General features: G+C 40.3%; 1 protein-coding gene across 2 annotated transcripts in view; it reads left to right on the top strand.

Annotated features, from left to right (window-relative positions):
• ttc28 (tetratricopeptide repeat domain 28) overlaps nucleotides 1-19882 on the top strand; it is a 165470-nt gene extending 145588 nt beyond the window's left edge. The window contains exons 19-35 of one of the 2 annotated variants that reach the window (XM_046067823.1): nucleotides 413-542; nucleotides 771-998; nucleotides 2911-3076; nucleotides 5207-5347; nucleotides 6824-6968; nucleotides 7062-7241; nucleotides 7430-8001; nucleotides 8087-8334; nucleotides 9927-10051; nucleotides 11230-11307; nucleotides 12621-12780; nucleotides 13017-13093; nucleotides 13991-14014; nucleotides 14270-14399; nucleotides 14847-14954; nucleotides 15037-15679; nucleotides 18099-19882. In XM_046067823.1, coding sequence (XP_045923779.1) covers nucleotides 413-542; nucleotides 771-998; nucleotides 2911-3076; nucleotides 5207-5347; nucleotides 6824-6968; nucleotides 7062-7241; nucleotides 7430-8001; nucleotides 8087-8334; nucleotides 9927-10051; nucleotides 11230-11307; nucleotides 12621-12780; nucleotides 13017-13093; nucleotides 13991-14014; nucleotides 14270-14399; nucleotides 14847-14954; nucleotides 15037-15679; nucleotides 18099-19200 — 4257 coding nt within the window. In that variant the 3' untranslated portion in view covers nucleotides 19201-19882. The remainder of the gene's footprint in view (nucleotides 1-412; nucleotides 543-770; nucleotides 999-2910; nucleotides 3077-5206; nucleotides 5348-6823; nucleotides 6969-7061; nucleotides 7242-7429; nucleotides 8002-8086; nucleotides 8335-9926; nucleotides 10052-11229; nucleotides 11308-12620; nucleotides 12781-13016; nucleotides 13094-13990; nucleotides 14015-14269; nucleotides 14400-14846; nucleotides 14955-15036; nucleotides 15680-18098) is intronic. The other variant, XM_046067824.1, reaches the window with a different exon arrangement.
• The last annotated feature ends 596 nt before the right edge of the window (nucleotides 19883-20478 follow it).

Below are 20478 nucleotides of genomic sequence, written 5' to 3'. Positions count from 1 at the left end.
TACAAAAAAGTTGTATTGACACCATCTTTTTTGGCTATTGTTTCCATTGTTTGGGTGACTTTATGAGTATCCTTCCATGCAGTAAGAGAAGAGGAGGAGGAACATCCAAATTCTTCAGATTGTTGTGTATTTATAGTGCCCCCCAGTGGTTCATATTGTAACAGCACAGCATTTCATGTTTTAAATATTGACTAGTAATTGAAATCAGCTCCTTCTGCTTTAAAATTATGCGTTTAAATACACAGACCGGTGACAGATTTAAAGGAAAATCCTGAAATGTGTATGAAAATATCCCCACAGATCTCAACCCAACCGAACACCTGACAGATATTTTTGTATCTTTATATGTATTCTGTGCATTTAGCTCTTCAGAAAACTGGATTCTACAATGTTTGTTTGCTGTGTGTTTCAGTTGTACCGAGCATCTATGTTATTTGAGACAATCCGTCATGAGACGCAGCACAGTACGGATTACAAGCTCTCCGTGTTTGATCTGCAAACCAGCTCGTACCAGGCGCTCCAGAGGGTCCTCGTCAGCCTAGGTGAATTAACTGTCCTCTCCTCTTGTGTTGTTATCTTGTAATGTGAATCCCTGAGCCTCACTCAAGGTGTTCTCACCTTTCTTCTCTCTAGTTGTGCATCAGCTGAAATCTGAGTGCATTACTTTTACTAATGCTGCTAACTTTAGACCTTCTGTTCTCCCAAATCTCCTGCTCCACCTCCTCATCTCCCTCTCGATGCCCTAATTTATTTTCTTTGTGATGTCTAAGGTCGACATGACGAGGCGCTGGCCATAGCAGAGCGAGGGCGAACGCGTGCCTTTGCAGATCTCCTGGTTGAACGCCAGAAAGGAAGTCAGCAAGCAACGAGCAGTGACCCTTACATCCCAGTAACTGTGGAGCACATCCTGGAGACGGTCAATGGTCAGAGGGCCATGGTCCTCTACTATTCTCTGGCTGGAGGATTTCTGTACAGCTGGCTGATCTCTCCAGGGGCAGGTAAATACACCTTCTTTATTAACATTTTAAATTAAGTTGAAAAAGCAATACTGTAATAATTTATGTTTGATGACTGCTGGCTTTTCCTATAGCGCCACCATCACGGCAAAACTGGAATTTGTCCAGATGAAAGATCAAATATCAGCATCAGTGGAGGTTTAGTTATTTTTAAAATTGAGCTGTTTTGTACAATTTGAATCAGAATCGGCTTAATTTGCCAGGTATGTGAACGCATACGAGGAATTTGACTCATACATTGCTCACAATGTGCTTGATCATAGAATCAAGAATCAGACACACGCTACAGTATACAGAACACAAATACTGTTTATACACACCATAAACCAAAACAACAGCAATATAGACAGATGGAGACAATATTGTGATGGAGCAGAGCACAAAGGATGCTGGAATAAATAGTATTATGTGCAGGTGTTATGTACGTAAAGTAGGTAGATATTATATAGACAGTATATGAACAGTATGAACAGCACTGAATTACAGAATGATGAATAAATAATAAGTAGTAAACAGGTAGATGATCAGAGTTACTGGGTTATTATACAGGAATTGTTCCTGACACTGAGAGTCAGAAGTCAGCTGTTCATACATATATATATACGGAATAATCTTTAAGTAGATAAATAGGTCTTTTCTCAGCATGAATATATGTAACCCCTATTTATTTATGGCTGTTTCACATTTTAACAAGCAGTTGGTCGGGCAAATTAAAGCATGTTTACACAAAGTTATTAATGTGTTAGGTTAACAAGACAGTCTGTCTAACTAAGAGGAATGGGTTGTGGAAGTGTTGCACTAGCAATTTCTCGGTCCATTCACAGTGAGGACTGCACAAAACAACACTTTGATTTGACTGTCTAAGGCATCGTACTGCAGTAAATTTATGCCCAAGTAGGTATATTAGAGCTGCAGCGATTAATCGATTAGTTGTCAACTATTAAATTAATCGGCAACTGTTTTGATAATCAATTAATCAGTTTTAGTAAGTTTTTAAGACAAATTCCAGCTTCCCAAATGTAAATATATTCATGTTTCTTTACTCCTCTGTGACAGTAAACTGAATATCTTTCGGCTTGAGGACGTCATCTTGGGCTTTGGGAAACACTGATTAACAATTTTCACCATTTTCTGACATTTTATAGACCAAACTACAAATCAATTAATCGAGAAAATAGTCAACAGTGAAAATAATTGTTAGTTGCAGCCCTCAACTATATATGTGAAATATTTAGGAGGAGGTTTCAATCCTGAAATCTTCCTACCTGGCTGCAGCTTTGGAAACAGCTCAAAAAGGCCACTACAAACCCTCAAGCACAGTACCAACACACAGTCCTCTAAATGCTAAAGTCTGCCAGTCTGTGAATTGGACACTTGGCCAAAATCTAATAGGTTGATTGCCATGACATTTACTGAGCACACTCATTCTCCTCAGTGGATGAACCCTTTTAATTTTGGACTCTTGATCTTTCCTCTTGCGCCACCCTCCGGCCAAAATGTCAACTATGCGTACACAAACCTTATAATCTAATTGTCATGACATTTGAGGACATTTATGCACCCAAGGCAGTAAACCTTTGGATTTTAATCACTTTTTGACCCTAATGACCACATGGCCTTTCCTTCTATGGCCACCCTCAAGGGAACTTCATATTTATAGCCTTACGCTTGTTTGCTCCAACCACCACGTTTGAATCGGAGGTTGCAAGAAACAGTGCAGCTTCTAAGATCCACTCCTTACTAGTGCTTTAGTCTTTTAGCCTTGTTAACAATTAAAATATTTCCCAAAATCTGCCCTGCATACTGAGCTTGGACCAATTTTGTATGCAGACTAAGCCACATACAGTACAGCCTGCACTAATTCACTCATCTCTTTCCTAAAATGTTGCTACAGGTATTGTGAAGTTTAACGAGGTGTATCTTGGAGAGGCTGGAGCGGAGTTCCAGGATGGTGGTGGAAGCCCACAGGGTGGAGGAGGAGCAGGTGGAGGTCCTCTGTCGCTAGAGCAGTACATCTGGAACGCTAGAGAGGCTCTGGGAGTGGACAGCCATTACAGCAGGTTTGGCTTTTTCTCAAAGTGATCTAGCCTGCTTTGTTAGACGGTTTGATTCTGTCATTAACAACATACACAACACACTAAATATTCACACAAAAAAAGGAGAAAATAAGAAAACAAAAGACACATAGATTCAATCTAACATGGGACCTGGACATGCACAAAGATATTAAATAAGATTGTTACGGTTAGTCAAGCAAACACAGTTAACAAGGGACTGGACCCAAAATGCAGGACACCAAGCAGAGCAGGTACAGTCTGTGCCTGGTTTATTCGTTCCAAACCAGCTGATGGAAATGCGCCTAATTTTCATTTTTTTGTTTTTTGACACATTTCAAATGTTTGCTTTAACTTTGTTTAATAATTAGATGGAAACGTGGCTATTGTGAGCATGTTAGTATGCTGACTTTCAGTTGAAGCATGCTGTGCTTACAGCCTCACAGAGCAGCCAGTAGACTCGAGAGTCTTATTACTGGACACCGTCACTCATTAAAACACAAGGGTGGAAAGTGAGCAAAACAAGATAGAGGAGGCACATGCTGCATGTCATCAGTCTTCCTTCGCTCCTGCTCTCTCCTGCCATATTTCCTTACTCTCAATTATCCTACCCGCAACTTCAGGCCTTGGTTGGCACAACTGGTCGACTTTGTAAATCACTACCATGTGTCTTGTCAGCAAATGTTCCCCTACACAAACTGCGTCTCAACTCTCTGTGAAAACCACTGCAGTGGGGTTTCTGTAGCCAGCAGCGATTCATTGTGTCTGTCGCGTGTGTGTTAAAGCTGTGGCGAGCCTGGAGCCTCCCTCCATTTGTATGTGTAGCGATTATGAATCCTGCTCATCCACAGCAGAGTATTTGCACACATGCAGCATTAAAATGTTTTCCAACCAGCCAGTAGAGTTTTACTACCCTCTAACTCTACCATGTATCCAGGCAGCAGAAATTACTATTTTAAATCAAATCAAATCTCCCTGAGCTGTGAAAATGGCAGCCAGAGGATTCCATAAAAAGTAATGATGTTTGCTAATGGCAAATACTTTGAGCCATCAGTCCAGTACATAAAGCACAAGTCCTGTGATGAAAGACTCTTGTTATTCTTCTAAAGAGGCCTCACTGTGAGCACTAGGCAGGCAAAAACATATTAATAACAAAGTATTATTTCACAAGAAATATCACTAATACTTCACTCGCTTTCTCCATCCTGGTTTAGCCTCAAAATTTAAATGTTACCTTAATGCATCACTGATGTTAAAAGTGAGTTTATTTAATGTTTGAATGAGCAAATAACATTCTTCTTCTTACATGCTAACATAACAAGCATAACTTGATTCATAAGCAATTACTGTAAAACTTAAATTAAAAGCCTAGTCCTAATTCGACAACTGTCCCTGTTGCTGGCCTGGTGTGGCTGCACATTTTGAGAAATAAACACAGGTCTCAATTAGAAGCCTGGGGCCTCATTTATAAAACTGTGCGTAGAAACCTCACTAAAAGTGTATGTGCACCCAAAAGCCAAAAATAGCGTACGGCAAAAAATATTCAGGCTTATTAGATTCTCCACAATTCAATCATTTAGTTCATTTTACAGAAACAATGTGCACCAAAGTTTAATTCATTCAGATTTAACAACATATGCAGGGGGAGTTCAGTGATTAAACTAAACTAAAAGCCCGAAGTTTTATAGTAAACGCACCTTTGCTTAATTCAATACGCTCAGTGTTTTTTGTTGCTACATACTTACTGGTATGACCGCTAGCTTATGGTGGCTAATGTTAGCAAGCTTTAAATGGATACTGCTGTGTAGCTGACATAACTGTGTGTGTTCACTGACTTTATGACTCTTATTTTCTTGTGCTACTGTAACACTGCATATAACACTATATATTTAGCATTAGACGTGAGACTGTGTTACTTGTGAGCACAGAGGGCGCCGTTCAGCAAAAGGGACACAGTCTTATATGTTCAAATTAAAGTTAAATAAACAGCACAAGTCACCTAAGCTAAGTTATGATAAGACTGTGACCAATAACAGTTTTTTGTTGCTAGATGTTCTGAATAAAATACCTTGATTGTTTAATACTGTGTTGCTGGTGATATTGGGAATAATGCAGTCTGCCTATGTTACTTTGCAGAGTTTGTTCCAGCAGTGAGACAGAGAGCGAAGCTGGAGATCTGTTAGAGCAACAGTTTGAGGAGCTAAACAACCAACTCACCTCTGCCACCGACCCCACGGGCTACCTTCGCATGGTGTCCAGAAATAACCTCTTTAACAGGTTTGATTTTGGTTTTAAGGTTTGATTAACTCTTATTGATGCTAGTGATCAGTCGATCGGTCCACCACTTTGGTCCAGACGGAAAAATCTCAAAGATTATTGGATGGATTGCATGAAATTTTGTACAGACATTCACAGTCCCCTGAGGATAAATCACACTGATTTTGGTGATCCCTGACTTTTCTTCTACAGCCACCACGAGGCTGATATTTGTGGTTTTGAGAGAAATATCTGGATTTGCAGGACATTTAGTACAACCATTCATGTAAACTGTAATCACTTTGTTGATCCCTTTCATCTAGTGCCGTCAAGTCAAAATTATTTGAATTTGTCCAATACTTTTATTTATGATCAAATACCTGGGGTGGTGATGGAACAGTGGATAAGAGGCAGTACTTAGCTCACTACTGTGACACCTAAGCCCCATCCACACTACTGTGTTTTTGTTTTAAAACGGAGACCCTTTGCTACGTTTGCACCTCCTGTCCAGACTGAAATGGCGAAAACGAAGAACTAAAACTGAGAAGTTTGAAAACGCTGCCGATCCCGTTTTTCATTTTGAAAGGGCATTTTAGTGAATGGATTTGATGGCGCAGATGCTCACGTTTAGCTCTCTGATTGGGTCTCATAAGTCATGCAAAGTAGAAACACAATGCTACTGATTTTGTAGACCTACTGTGCAAATAACACTTATAGCCACTTGTTTTTGTCCCAATTCCTCATGAGTTGAACTCAAAGATCTAAGACTGTCTCTATGTACACAAAAGGCCTATTTCCCTCAAATGTTGTTCACAAATCTGTCAAAATCTGTGTTAGTGAGCACATCGCCACGATAATCCATCCACCTCATAGGTGTGGCATATCATGATGCTGATCAGACAGCATCGGTATAGGTAAAAGTGTGGCGTTTATAATTTTGTTCAGTGTACTTTGCGACAATTCCCAGTATGTTTTCCGTCGTCACAGCCGCTTTTAACTTCCTGTGTTACATTTAGTAACAGTCCCAGCTCGTTATTGGTTCATGCAAAATAAGATCTGGTGTGGTTCTTTGTCTGTATTTCTTTATTCTTTCAACAAATCTTCTGTAACTACGGAATAGACCATCTGTTTCATGTTTACACCGTCACACGCATGCCCAGTGTATCTCACTAGAACGGCCACTAGATGTGCGTTTTCAGTTGTTTTAGTATAGACGGAGATCAACTCTGATACACAGGTAAAACGCTGGTGTGGACGGAGATTGTATTCGTTTTTAATTCTTAGTGTGGGTGGGGCTTTAACCACTAGTTGCTCCAGAGGCGTGCAACCTCTGACAGACATACCAATTGTAAGTCACTTTGGATAAAAGCGTCAGCTAAATGAATAAATGTAATGTAATGTAATACCTGCAAAACGGATGACATCAGCGTCACCTGTACTTAGTGTTAAGTACTAATGAGCATGTTGATTTGAGCATTTAGCACAATTATTTTACAGAAGCTCTCAGAGCATGACGAGTCTATACAGCGCCACAGTGTCACCGGTGAAGGACAGCGTTTCCTCCCCTCTTTGCCGACCAAGTAACATCAGCAAACCTCCTCTGCGAGCCCTTTATGACTTACTCATTGCACCAATGGAAGGGGTATGTATCTGTGTGTCCTGTATATTTTAATGGAGTACATATTTAGCATTTTGTAACTTAATTAATTGTAACTTCTGTCTTTTTTTTCTCTAGGGCCTGATGCACAATAGTGGACCTGTGGGCAGACACAGGCAGCTCGTATTAGTACTGGAGGGAGAATTGTACTTGATCCCATTTGCCTTGCTCAAAGGCAGCTCCTCTAATGAGTACCTTTATGAAAGGTTCAGTCTCATTTCTGTACCTTCTTTAGCCACCCTGGGAGCCACAGTCAAGGCAGGCCAATCTTGTTTTTTAAATCTTTATCTTAAATATCGGTCCCCTTACTTTGTAGTAATAAATGTAAATTGATGGATTTTTGTTTAATTGAATTGATTAATTATCTGTTTGTATGATTTTATGTTTAAGTTAGTGTAGCAGTGATTTGGTTTGTATTTTCATCATAACCTTTGTTCAACCCACAGCCCCATCCTCGCCGCGGGGGTCCCTTACTTTGCTCAGATGGAGGTTCAGTGGCAGCAGTGGTTGGTGCTCCTCGCCTGCCCCCCTCTGTGATGGACCGCTGGTTGTGGGGCCCCTTACCTTCAGCCCAAGATGAAGCTCTTTGGCTGGGGGAACAGCTGGGATGTCATCCCCTGACTGGAGCAAATGCCACAAAGGAGCGTGTGCTTGCAGCGCTGAGTCAGGCAGAGTGCGTTCATTTTGCAACTCACATATCCTGGAAGCTTGCCGCTTTGGTCCTCACCCCCAGCCAAGAGCACGCTGGAGGAGAGGGGGCGAGCGGGCGACCCAGGGAGAAATCACCGTGTGGGGCATCGACCTCAGGCGAGACTGCAGATCAGGACGGAAAGATCAAGGGTTCGATTGCAAAGAGTCACAGCAGCCCTGAGAGATTCAGAGGAGATGAAATGAGCGAGGATGGGGAAAGTGTGTGTGAAGTGGAGAGCATGTGCGACAGTCCACCACTTCATGACTTCCTCCTCACCGCTGCTGATATACTGGACTTGTGCTTGAACGTCAAATTGGTGGTTCTGAGGTATAACCTTTCACATATTCAGCGTTTTACAAAGCCTGTTAGGTTTGACTGATCCATCTGACCTCTGACTCCTCGGCACCCTCAGGTTGTACCCGGAGTCCAGCAGCAGGGTGACGGGTGACGGGGTGGTGGGTCTGACCCGGGCCTTCTTGGCTGCAGGGGTCCAGTGTGTGTGCGTCTCCCTGTGGCCTGTACCAATAGCTGCCTCCAAACTGTTCACACACAACTTCTACACGGCTCTTCTCAACGGGACCAAAGCCAGTGCAGCTCTGATGGAGGCCATGAAGACCCTGCAGAGAAGCAAGCACTTCTCACACCCCTCCAACTGGGCTGGTGAGCAAACAACCCTGGACACAAACACTCAGGGTCCACTTTAAATACCTTTGTTTAGTTCAGTTTCTGTCATTAATGGTTCGAACAGCAACACCCAGTGCCAAGTGAAGTTCATATATAGGAACTGTCTGATATACTACAATAATAATTATATACACTATCACTCCACAAAGAGGCCATTGGCTTGACATCACAAGCTGTCTGTAATTTTTGATATCAGCTCATCATAACTGGTAGCTCCTGCTTACCCAGTTCAAGGTTGTGATTAGGTATCAGCATTGTGAACGTTAAACCGTTTCAGCATAGTCCCACAGAACTTTTCAGTTAATCACAGGTGCTGATAAACGATTGGTTCAGCTGCACAAGGGCGTAATCTGGTTTCAGAGTCTTGAAATTGAAACAAAATTAGAGTGACAGACAGAGCAACTATGATAAAATTGTTAATTGTGCATTCTTCAATAATGTTGCATTCACGTGCTCCTCAGATAGTCCCATTTCCTGAGTTGGGAAGTTGTTCTTTCAACTGCGCTGGAGTTTCTTGAATAGCGTCTGGATGTTTGTTTGCTATGTATGTGATGTAACTCTACGTGGACAGCAACTAATGTTTACAACCTAATACCATATTACAAAGGACACCAGCGCAAACAATTGATATTTAGTATGTGAATTAATTAAAAGCATTTACTTTTGTCCGCTATGTTTCTGCATAATGAGATGTTAACTTGGCAAGTTGTACCAAAATGTTTGTAGACTTTCCGAGTTGTTAAAATATAAACTCAAATCGCCTTCTCACATCATGTCAAGACTAAGAGTTTTAAAAAAGGACTTATCTTCTTTTTAGCAGAACCTATGACTTTTAATTAACCTTGCTTGTTGTTGCTTACATGTTTATACTTTATATCTGTCAATTATGTTGATGCTTTTACCTTATAGCACTTTGAGATTTGCTTTAAATGTAAAGTGAGTTACAAATAAGATGTAATTTTATTAATTTCATTTTATTATTATAATAAAATTATAAAGTTTGCAGCTCTTCTTCTTGAGTTGCGTTCAGCCCCAACAACCTCCACCAATAAGGTAGTGCAGGTTTAATGTAGCCTGAGAGGTGAAACCCAGGGCAAATAAAGTCACACATCTCTGCTGCTTGTTTGTTCAGAGACTTGAATATTAATCTCCAGTGGAAATTATGCCCTTGCATCTACATACAACCAAGTTGGATGAACAAGTATCATCTTTGCCTTAAACCAGGGTAGAAAGTGGATCTCAAGGAGAACTTTCCCGAAATGTTTATTCGGTCCTGGTGAAAATAGAGGACGACCAACACAGTAAGCTGGGACAGAATATCGAACAGTGGGTTCTAAATTTCTCATATCTTCCCGCCTTTTGTCTAAATGCATGGTAAAAACCATTTAAGCAATGGATAGCTGAGTTATTCTTCCCACTCCTCACATCTACTCTGATGCACACAATAAGCAGGAACAAGCTCCAAACTGTCTGCAACATAATTGTGGATTAATCCCCAAAGGTAAACTAAAATGACATCATCTAGTGTTTTACAGTCTTTAATATCCCCATGTGCTGTTTTTCTTCAGGTTACATGCTGATTGGCAGTGATGTGAAGCTGAACAGCCCCATGTCGCTGGTTGGCCAAGCCCTGGCAGAGATCCTGCAGTACCCAGAGAGGGCCCGGGATGCCCTCAGAGTGCTGTTACACTTGGTGCGACACCTTCACAAGATTTAACAGTGTCACTGTTCAAATGAGTCTGCACACAATCTGATCATATTAGCTTTATGAGTGGACAGAGTGTTAAAGCCACACGAAATCTGAGATTATAAGAATTAATTAATGTCGTAATAATATGAGCAAAAAAAGTCACGATATTAATAGATAAAGTTGTAAATTTCAGATCGTATAAACACTTTACTATTACTATTCTGCATATGACATTTAGGGCGACTGTAGCAACATCATGTCTGATTTTAAATGTAATATGGTTCAATACAGAGCTGAAATAATTAGGTGATTAATTGATTAGTTTATAGTAAGAAAATGAATGCCAAAGAAATTCACTGCTTCCAGATTCATAAATGTGAATAATTTCTTTGTCTTCTATGAAAGTGAATTGAGTTGGGTTTTGGACTTCTTTGGTCGACATTCGAAAACGTCACATTGGTTTTGCATGACCTTCCTTCCATTTACTTAAAATAAATTAAATACATACCTACCGGTCAAACGTTTCTAGTTTTTATTAAAATATAAGTGGTTCAAGTCCTTTGCTGTAGAATAACCAAAGAAGGTAAAGACAAAGTTTAGGTCAGCAAAACTGAGAAATAATGTAAAATAACAATTAAAGATAAACAATTTTCAGGGACCAAAAATTAGTTAACTTCAAGTTATTCTGCAGTAATGGATGGAAATGAAGCCTTGAAACTCATTTCTACAGTAAACACCATGGAACAGCCTGTTAATACACCCTCAGAAGCTTTATTTGTACAATATTATACATATTATATATAATATTAATGACGGGAGACAGAGCACACTACAGTGAAATAATAATAATGAAAAATTTTGGCAGTTTGCTGCTTACTTTTGTACCATTAAAGGGTTTTCTCTGGACTTGAACTACTTAGATTAAAATGAGGCTGTTTTAAAACTTTTAACCGGTAGTGTGTATTGCTTAGACAGATGGGTAAAAAACCTCAGCTCTCACAGAAATGAATACAAATTTGGTACAGCATAGCTCCATCATCATCAGACCTCCATCAGAGCGGGTTACTAAGCGGTCCAGCACTTAAATCCCCCAAATGTCATAAATGGCAGCTCAAGGTGCGTCAGAAAATCCCAAAGTGATTACTTGACATGGTTTGAACTGCGTCTCTTTCTCTGTGCAGGTTGAGAAGTCTTTGCAGCGCATTCAGAGCGGTCAGTGTAACCCAATGTACACATCGCAGCAAAGCGTCGAGAACAAGGTCTGTGTGTCTGCCTTCCCCTCTCTGTGTCTTTAAATGTCAACCTCTTTGTCTCCCAGTGGAGTATAAAGCTTTCTCAAACTGTGTGCCTGCACTCAAATATATTGATGCTTTCACAGATCTCCTCACGCTCGGGCTGCTTCTGTGCACTCGTGAAATGTTTGCTCTCAGATTTCTGCTCCGCTCTTGGATATTTTGTGTCCAATAACCCTGTCAAAATCCTCCAACTAATAAATATAATGCCAGGTGCAGGGGTGAGCGATGAAATGATCCACGCCTCGTGTTTGGCAGTTTAAGTAAGAAGCAGAGAAAATCTAAGTGCAAGCAGGGTCTGCGAGGACCGTGTTTTGAGGGACAGCATTACAACATCTAAACGCTCTTAAATTAACAGACCACGCTTGAATAAAGAAAATAACCCCATAAATCAAAAGTACTCTTCACGCAGAATGGCCCATTTCTGTATTATAAGTATGTTGCAGCTGCATTAATTTTAATTAATAACTCTGTACACTGCTGAGTAGCTTGTGACTTTACCCTCAAGGATCAATAAAGTTTTCATTTTAATCTATAATGATACTTCATATTTGATGTATTGATTTACTATAATGTGTATATTAATCTCACTCGGCTAATTAACTAGTAACTAAAGTTATTGAATAAAAGTAGTGGAGTTAAAAGTATAAAATTTCCATTCAAGATGGAGTAGAAGTAGTGAAAATGAAAATACTCAAGTATCTCAAAACTGTATTTAAGTACATTTAGATTACATCAGGGGTTTTCAAAGTGTGAGGCGGGCCTCCCTAGGGGGGGCTCCAAACAGTTTCAGGGGAGGCTCAAGAGAGACGAACACCAAGCACACGCAAAACAACAAAGAACATTTAAAAAAGACTCTTAAGATACATAAACAGACAACATTAGGCTACTTAAAAGTACAATTTGTACATACTGTAGCTTTGTACATTGCATTAGTTATCAAAATGAGATCCCATAGACTAGCCTACATGTGTGAGAGTTCGGAGATAAAGTAGTTTTTAGGAACTGTTTTCCCCCCATCAGAGTCAGAAACTAATAAATGCCTTAGGACAGAGCTTTTCTTTAAACTATTTGGTGTAGTCAGAAGTTTGTCAAACAGCAATATTAAGCTATTTTGTCTCAAATGTTGAGTGTCTATGGGATCAAATTTCTGTTTCCCAAGCTTTGCCTGAGGGGAGGCCCACAGTCTCAGACTTTAAAAACCCCTACATTAAATTATTTACACTATTTTCCACCACTTGTGTCTCCTGTACTCATGTGTCGTCTCTCCTCTGGGTAAGGTGGGTGGGGTGCCCGGGTGGCAGGCCCTCCTGTCTGCGGTGGGTTTCCGGTTGGACTTCTCTGGTAGTGGTGCCAGTCTCCCTGCTGCAGTTTTCTTCCCGACCTCAGATCCCGGGGATCGGCTGCAACAATGCAGCACCACCCTACAGTCCCTGCTCGGTACCGCAGCTTTTCCTTTATTCAAATATCTGTGTTTAGTCCTTACATGATCCAGAATTCAAGAATTGTGAGCCGTCTGCTGTGAAATTACATTTAGTCTGTGTCTATCACATCAGGATTTTCATGAATGATGAGATGTATAAATAATCACTGTCTCCAAAAGAAACACAAATACTTTCGTGATGAGATAAGAAATCTCTGCTTGAGGGTGTAATTATCTTTCTGTACATCCTCAGGTCTCACTCCTCCCGCTCTGCAGGCTCTCTGTAAACTGGTCACAGTATCTGAGGCCGGAGAACAGCTCATTCATAAGGTACTGCCATATTGTTTAGTATTATTCATATCAGTGGTGGAAGAAGTACTCTTATCCTTTACTTAATTACCGCAGTTTAACTATACTCATACATTAGGATTAAAGGTCCTGGTTTCAGTATCATATTTAAGTAAGAGCACTGAAGGATTATCAGCAAAATATATTAAAGTATCACTAGTAAAAGAACTGGTTCTGCAGTAAAATGGGTTGTGAGATGATTAACGGGAGAGAAAAGTCTAGTGCTCTAGTGCTAGTAATATTTTTGTGAAATATTGAGTATCGAAATATTTGTGCATACATCATCGGTCAGTTATTTAAATGAACCCATGAAGTTTTAAGGGGAACTCTTAGACCTCTGAAACATGATAAGGGGCCAAAACTAGACACACATTTTCTTTGTAAGAAGCCAAACGTTTGGGAGCAACTAGTTTAACCTTAAACAATGTGTTGTATTTTTAAGCGTATCAGAATAACTAGTAGTTGTCACATAAATGCAGTGAAATTAAAAGTACAATATTTCTCTCAAATGTAGTAGAGCAGAAGTATAAAGTATCAAAATGGTAATATTCAAGTAAAATACAAATGTCGTATTGAAGAACAATCCTTAAGTAAATGTGCTTAGGTTACTTGTCTGAAATAAATTTCTTGTAGTCAGACAGCTTCAAGTGGAGCGGTATTTAAAGAACACACCACTGCTCATTTTGCTACTGTGTCTATGTGTTAGTCACTCTTTGCTAGCCGTAGCCCTTCATACCACATGAGTATCATCAGGTTTCATCAACATAAGCACGTCATCGTTAATGCATGGCTGCGTGTGCAATGACTCAAATCCAACATTTACGCAGAAATAAACCACTAAAGTTCTGTTTCCTCTTCTCCCATACCCACCTCACAAAGGCGGTTAAAAGCATGGTGGGAATGGTAAGTGTTTCATGATGCTGACTACAGTTCAAAGAAAGTGTTAAGACTGTCGTCAGGGCAGGCACACAAAGATAAGATGTGTACATAAATAAGCCTAATGTTTTATTTGAAAGATCTTTGTGATGTGGGTGCAACATCAATTTTACTTTAATGAGAATTGTAAACTCAGACTTGTAAATGATATTTGGGTATCATAGCTGTTTTCTCTCTCATTCTTCCTTTCAATCATTATCACCTCTCCTTTGCTCTCCAAAGCTTCACCAAGTGCTCGTGCAGTTGCAGTCAGGCGACAAAGAACAAGACTTCTCACTGGCTCCCATTCAAGTGTCGATAAGTGTGCAGCTCTGGAGGCTGCCGGGCTGCCATGAGTTCCTGGCTGCGCTCGGTGAGTCGGCAGTTGAATAAACAGAGTTTGACTTTTATTTTTAAGGGAAACTACTTTGCCACAAACAGCTCAGACTAGAAAGCACTACATTTATATCATAATGAGACTAATGAATGAAAGCTTTTTGTTGCTTGGGATAAAAAAGTAATAAAATGTTTGAAGAAATATTCTGATTCTTTACTTAAGAAAAAGTAGCAATATGACACTATAAAAGTACATGTACATAAATGTACATACGTATTATATTATTTAAGTACTTAGTTACCAGTTGACCACCACTAGTCTCTAAAGTACCCAGTAAATATAGCACTCAAATTAATGTAGAAGATCATATTTCCCTCAGAAATATGCAGGAGTTATAAGCAAAAATTAGCTTAAAATGGAAATACTCTAGTGAAGGAAAAGTATCTCAAGTGCGTACTCAAGCGTACTACTTGTCTCTCTCAGGTTTTGATCTTTGCGAGGTGGGTCAGGAGGAGGTCGTGCTGAAAACTGGAAAGCAGGCCAGCAGGCGCATCATGCATTTTGCCCTTCAGTCTCTTCTAGCACTCTTTGGTGAGAATATATATATTTTTTTTACTTCAAAGCTAAATCTTTTTCTCTAATCCAACCTGATTCTTGAACTCTCTTATTTCAGACTCCACAGAGCTTCCCAAGCGACTGAGCATGGACAGTTCCTCCTCCCTGGAGTCTCTGTCGTCCTCCCAGTCGGCCTCCCAGCCTCACTCTTTACCCCTCTCCTTTGGCTGCTACCCGCCTCAGCCCTCCTTCTTACCCCCAGCCTGCCCTGACAACCTCTCCTGCGACGCCATCTCCGTCTACAGCCTCAGCTCCCTCGCCTCCTCCCTCAGTTTCCTGTCCCGCCCTGAGCCCGCAGGAAGTGACATCATCAGCCAGCGCTCGCATCAGCAGGACCTAGAGAGACCTCGCAGGGGAGGGGGCCTCTACGCCCCGCAGCGCCAGTCAGGCATCATGTCAAGAGGTCGACTGACCAATCACGGAAGAGGATTGACAGGAGAAGGGGAGGAAGAGGAGTATGAGGGGTACTCCATTATCAGCAGTGAGCCGTTAGGACGAGGGCAGAGGGAATGTGACACGCTGCCACTACCTGCAGGACACAGACACGGCAGAGGAGGTGCTGGGAGAGGGTCCGCTGGGGGTCATGGGTATGGCCCTATTACGATTTCCTCCAAGGGAAGCATCAGCACACCTACGTCTCCAATTAAAGCTCCGTCGTTGCCCCTAAAAGTTCCTGCCAGCCCCAAACCCAAGCAGGACATGTAAGTTCAATGGTTCAGTCACAAAGAAAGATTGTCAATGAAGAAAAGTGTAAAGTAAAGGATGAGGTGCTGCGAATTAGTTTTATTAGCCACGCTAGCGGCACGTCTCAATAGAGGGATGCTGGTCAGTCAGTCGGTCCATCGCTTTGTTCCAGTCTGAAATATGTCAATAACTACTAGTTGGATTGGCACATAATGTTGCACAGAGCTTCACGGTTTCAAGACAAAGTATCCTGAAGAGTTATTATTTTCATTGTCGATTAATCCATCAGTTATTTTATTGTCTAGAAAATTGTGAAAAAAGTTGTACAGTGTTTCTCCCAAGATGATGTCCTCAAATGTCTTGTTTTGTCCACAACCCAAAGATACTCATTTAACTTGGATAGAGGAGGAAAGAAACCTGAAAATACATTTAAGAATCTGAAATCAGATAATTTTTTACTTTTTTCTTAAAAATGTATTCAATCCGATTAACTGATTTTCATAATAGCTATTTATAATTCAAAGCGATTAATTTAATAGTTGATAACTAATCAATTAATAATTCTAACATCTTTAAATGAGGCTCTCTGACTTTTCCTTTGCCACCATCAGCAGGTTTATATTTGTGTTGGATGGAAACAGTCTTCTGGATAATTAGTGGGATTTCTTGGCAACAGAATTTTTTTAATCGTTTTTGGCACCTAACTGATTCAACAGTTCAACGTAGGAACTTCATTCATTCTTTCATACTATTAATATTTCAGGTTAATTTGTTATGTGTTTACCAAAAACACTAATTATACCTTGCAAAACACAACTAATTTTAATTACACAAACAAACTAAAGTAAAATTTATGTTTTTTGTCAATGGAGTCTGGTGGCTTTGAGGAGAGTGATATAGTGACTGTCTTTGGTTAAACAAAAATGATCTTACACTTTAAAAAAGGTCTTTCTCTGTTGTCAGACACTTATAACAACAACAACCTAAGCCTGTCAGCGGCAAAAACAAGCACTTTAGTGGACGTACTTTGACAAGGCTCAATTTCCTGCAAGGATTATGTTGCAGCCCTGTTTCACTGCTGCCAACTACTGGATCAGTTTCAAAAAATATTGTCCCAAATAATCACATAGACACAAAAACATGGGAAAATAGGATCCAGGTTGCAAAACACCGAAGTTACCTTTCAATTATTATTTTTTTTTATTTATCCTTCATTTAACCAGGAGAGTCCCATTGAGATTAAGAACCTCTTTTGCAAGGGTGACCTGGCCAAGACAGGCAGCAGCATATATAAAAATACAAAACACAGATAAATAACACAGAAGACTAGTAAGGTAACATTTCATAAAGTCATTTAAAGTCATTTTCACAATCTAACACCATTTACATATTAGGGTATTTGCCTCTTTCATTTTGGATTTAAAAGCATTTTGGTGAAATTAATTCAATGGGTTTCAAGGCATTTTGCAACTTATTCCATGCTGAGGGTGCAGAATACACAAATGCCTTTCAATTTCTGTTACATGAACCCAAGACTCACTCAGCAGTTAGCTAGTTAGTTAGACACTTGAACACCTTCTCCATACACTTGAGCTCCTTACACTAAAACTCTTTTGTTCATTACAATATATTTACCCCCCTTTATACTTTCCCTATTATTCTTCTAACTCTTCATACTCCTTCAGCTGCCCCTTCAAATAAAGTTAAGTCAGCAATGCAGTTTGGCTCCCAGTCATTTTTCAAGCAGTGCTGTTCAGCTCCCAGCTATTCATGAAGCAATGCAGTCCAGTTGTTTGAGCAGTGTAGTTTAGCTCCCGGTTGTCCATCCAGCCGTGCACCTCAGCACAGCTTTGAAGCAGCCAGCACCGCATTCAATAGTTTAACTATACTAGAGGTCTCCATCTTCTCAAGTCTGTTGTGTCTATAAGAGTCCTAAAATCCATTAGAAATCAACTTGTTCTTGAAATGAGAAAGAACAAGGTACTGCTCCGAGATCAAGAAAAAGAAAACCTGAACACAGTGATTTGCATCAATCAATCAAAACTTGATTAGAGGCTCAAGGTCCAAATCGTATCAACAACAATACATAAATACATGCCCACAAACACACATGCATGTACACATACCTACATACATACATATAAAAAACACTTAGTAATTCATGGTTAGAGGAAATAAATATTAAGCATCAGAAACAATTATCATACATTTCAGGCAGAAAATTTACTGGACTTATATTTTGGATACCCCAAAATAACTCCTCCCTCTTTGCAGCTCTGAATCTTTTGGCTTTTCTGATATTTCATACAGGTCATCAAGTGTTAATGTTTCAAAAACTACATGTCAGCATTTATAGTCTTAGATAATGTGTAACTCTTGTTCCCACTGTAGATGGGCTCATTTAAGAAATGTTGCTGTTTTTTTTTCTTCATCCAGGACTGGGAAGGGGAAAGTTAGCAGCTCAGAGTCGGACCAGTCGAGTACTGAGACAGACAGCACTGTCAAGTCCCAGGAGGAGAGGACTGGCCCTGCGGGACAACTGGATCCCCAAGTACTGGCCCAAAAGATTCTGGAGGAGACTCAGAACCACATGCAAGCTGTGGAAAGCCTGCAGAAAGCAAACCTTAGAGGGAAGACCCTGAGGGGGCCTGAGGGGAGGGAAGAGGCACAAGCCAGGCAGCCTTCTCTCTCCACTCCCACAACCCCAACTTTATCTCCCACAGGAGCAGCACGAGGATTTCAGCCCTCGGAGACCAGTGCGTTTAGCAGACCACCCAGCAGAGCAAGTCTAAAGGCTTGCTCCTCTCCTCTTTCCCTGTCTAGTCATCTTTCACCCCTCTCCGCTTCGGTTTCAACGCCTCCCCCAACTCGGCCCAAACCGCCATCCCGCTCCTCATCACTGCAGAAAATCAGCTCCGGCTACAACAGCCCAGCTCATTCCTCTCCGTCTTTATCGCTCCCTCTGAAAGAGCAGGGCGCACCTCTCCCCACGGCGTCCCCAGATGTGCATCTCAAACAGAAATACCCTACCTCACCTTACAAAGCCCACATCTCACCTTCGCGCTCTCCTGCTGACAGTGCACCCTCGCCGGCCCTTTCCTATTCCTCCACAGGGTCCGTCTCGGCCTCCTCCAGCCCTGCAAACACTCCCGAACTGAACAAGTCAAAACAGGAAAACAAAGTCCAGGCAATTCATAACTTAAAAACCTTCTGGGCCAACGCTGGCCAGAAACACGAGGGGCCCTGCCCTGCCAGTTTCCTCAGAGGCGGGAATAAAAAAATGAGTACAGTTCAGAAAGATGTTTTGGGTTTGCTAAATCTCTCACCTAGACATGAGCCTGTTAGTAAAAATATAGAGGGACCTAAGGATCACAATGTTGGTGACAGACCAAATGGTCACCAAAAACTAGAAGCTAAACCAACTCCACTTCCATCCTCTAATCCTCCCACAAACTCTAAAGGAGGCATCAAACCTCCCTCTGGGAACGGCTACAAGTTTCTCTCACCTGGACAATTTTTTCCATCTTCTAAATGTTAAGGATGTTTGCCACGCTGAACCCAGAGTTTGTTTGTACTACGACAGAAGCTGTCTATTTGTCAGCCACATTTTTAGCAATACCTGTTGAAGACAAGTATTAAAAATGTACCGTGTCATGCTGACGGTGATTTTACACGTCATTACTTGTTTTGTAAGGGATGTTAATGTATTAAATGTGATGATTGTGCCTTCTTCTGGAGAGCGCTGGAAGGATAAAATGACTCTTAGAGAAGTGTTGAGTCTCTGGCTTTAATTGTGTTTTTATGACTGACTGCGGAGCATGTGTCTCGGTGTCTACGTGTACTTTCAGAGAAGGAGAACATTTTTTGTCAGCCTAAATGCTCGCTATATTTGTGTAAGTTGGCCTGAATTTTAATCTTGATTTGTGTAATAATTATTGTTAAATGTCATTATCAATGCTTCTTGTTGTCATTTATTTTGTAAAGTAAACTGTGTTTTCCAGTCATTATTATACATTTTATAAAGACAATTAAACCAAGGAAGAAGTAAAGAAAACATTTTGATATTTTTATGGAGATTTGACTTTATGTGTGATCGTCCGCTTGGTGTTCAGCGTGTTTAGTAACTTTATAATGTACAATTTTTTGCAGCGGTGCCGGAATCCTATTTAGAGATATCTCAATTCTCAAGAAGTTGATGAATAAAAATGTTCCTTTCCTGGTCTTGTTTTAATGACATAAATCACACGAAACAGTAAATCTTAGATTTCGGAAGTCGTGTTTATCTCAATCCTACAAAAAGTCACTCTAGTCCAGTCTTGTAAAGTAACTAAGAACATTTACTCAAGTACTGTACTTAAGGGCAATTTTGAGGTACTTCAGAATTTCCATTTTAAGCTACTTTATACGTATACTACACTACATGAATTAAACTGCTATACTTTTTTGATTTATATTTCACAAAACATTTGATCACTTTATAAAATATGACACTTTGCATATCTTTAACTCTCTAACTCTATAAAAGGCAGTTGATGCATAAATAATAATGATCCAATAATATAATACTGACATGAGCATAATGTAGTTTTACTTAGATACTTAAAGTTTATTTTGTTGCTTATACTTATGTACGTTTGCATAAACCCAAGAAACATTTTTGAAGCAAGACTTTCTCTTGTATTAAGAGTATTTTTTATAGTAAGGTAACAGTGCTCTAATCTTATCAAAATGTATAGCAGAGATATTGCCTTTATAACACTTCATAGCCAGATAATTTAAAATACTTTGATGGTGCTCTTTTAATTCCCCTTTGCAT

This window comes from Micropterus dolomieu, linkage group LG13, assembly GCF_021292245.1.
Source record: "Micropterus dolomieu isolate WLL.071019.BEF.003 ecotype Adirondacks linkage group LG13, ASM2129224v1, whole genome shotgun sequence".
NCBI lineage: Eukaryota > Metazoa > Chordata > Actinopteri > Centrarchiformes > Centrarchidae > Micropterus > Micropterus dolomieu.
Note: the sequence above shows the minus strand (reverse complement) of the source record. Positions and strands in the feature narration are given on the sequence as shown.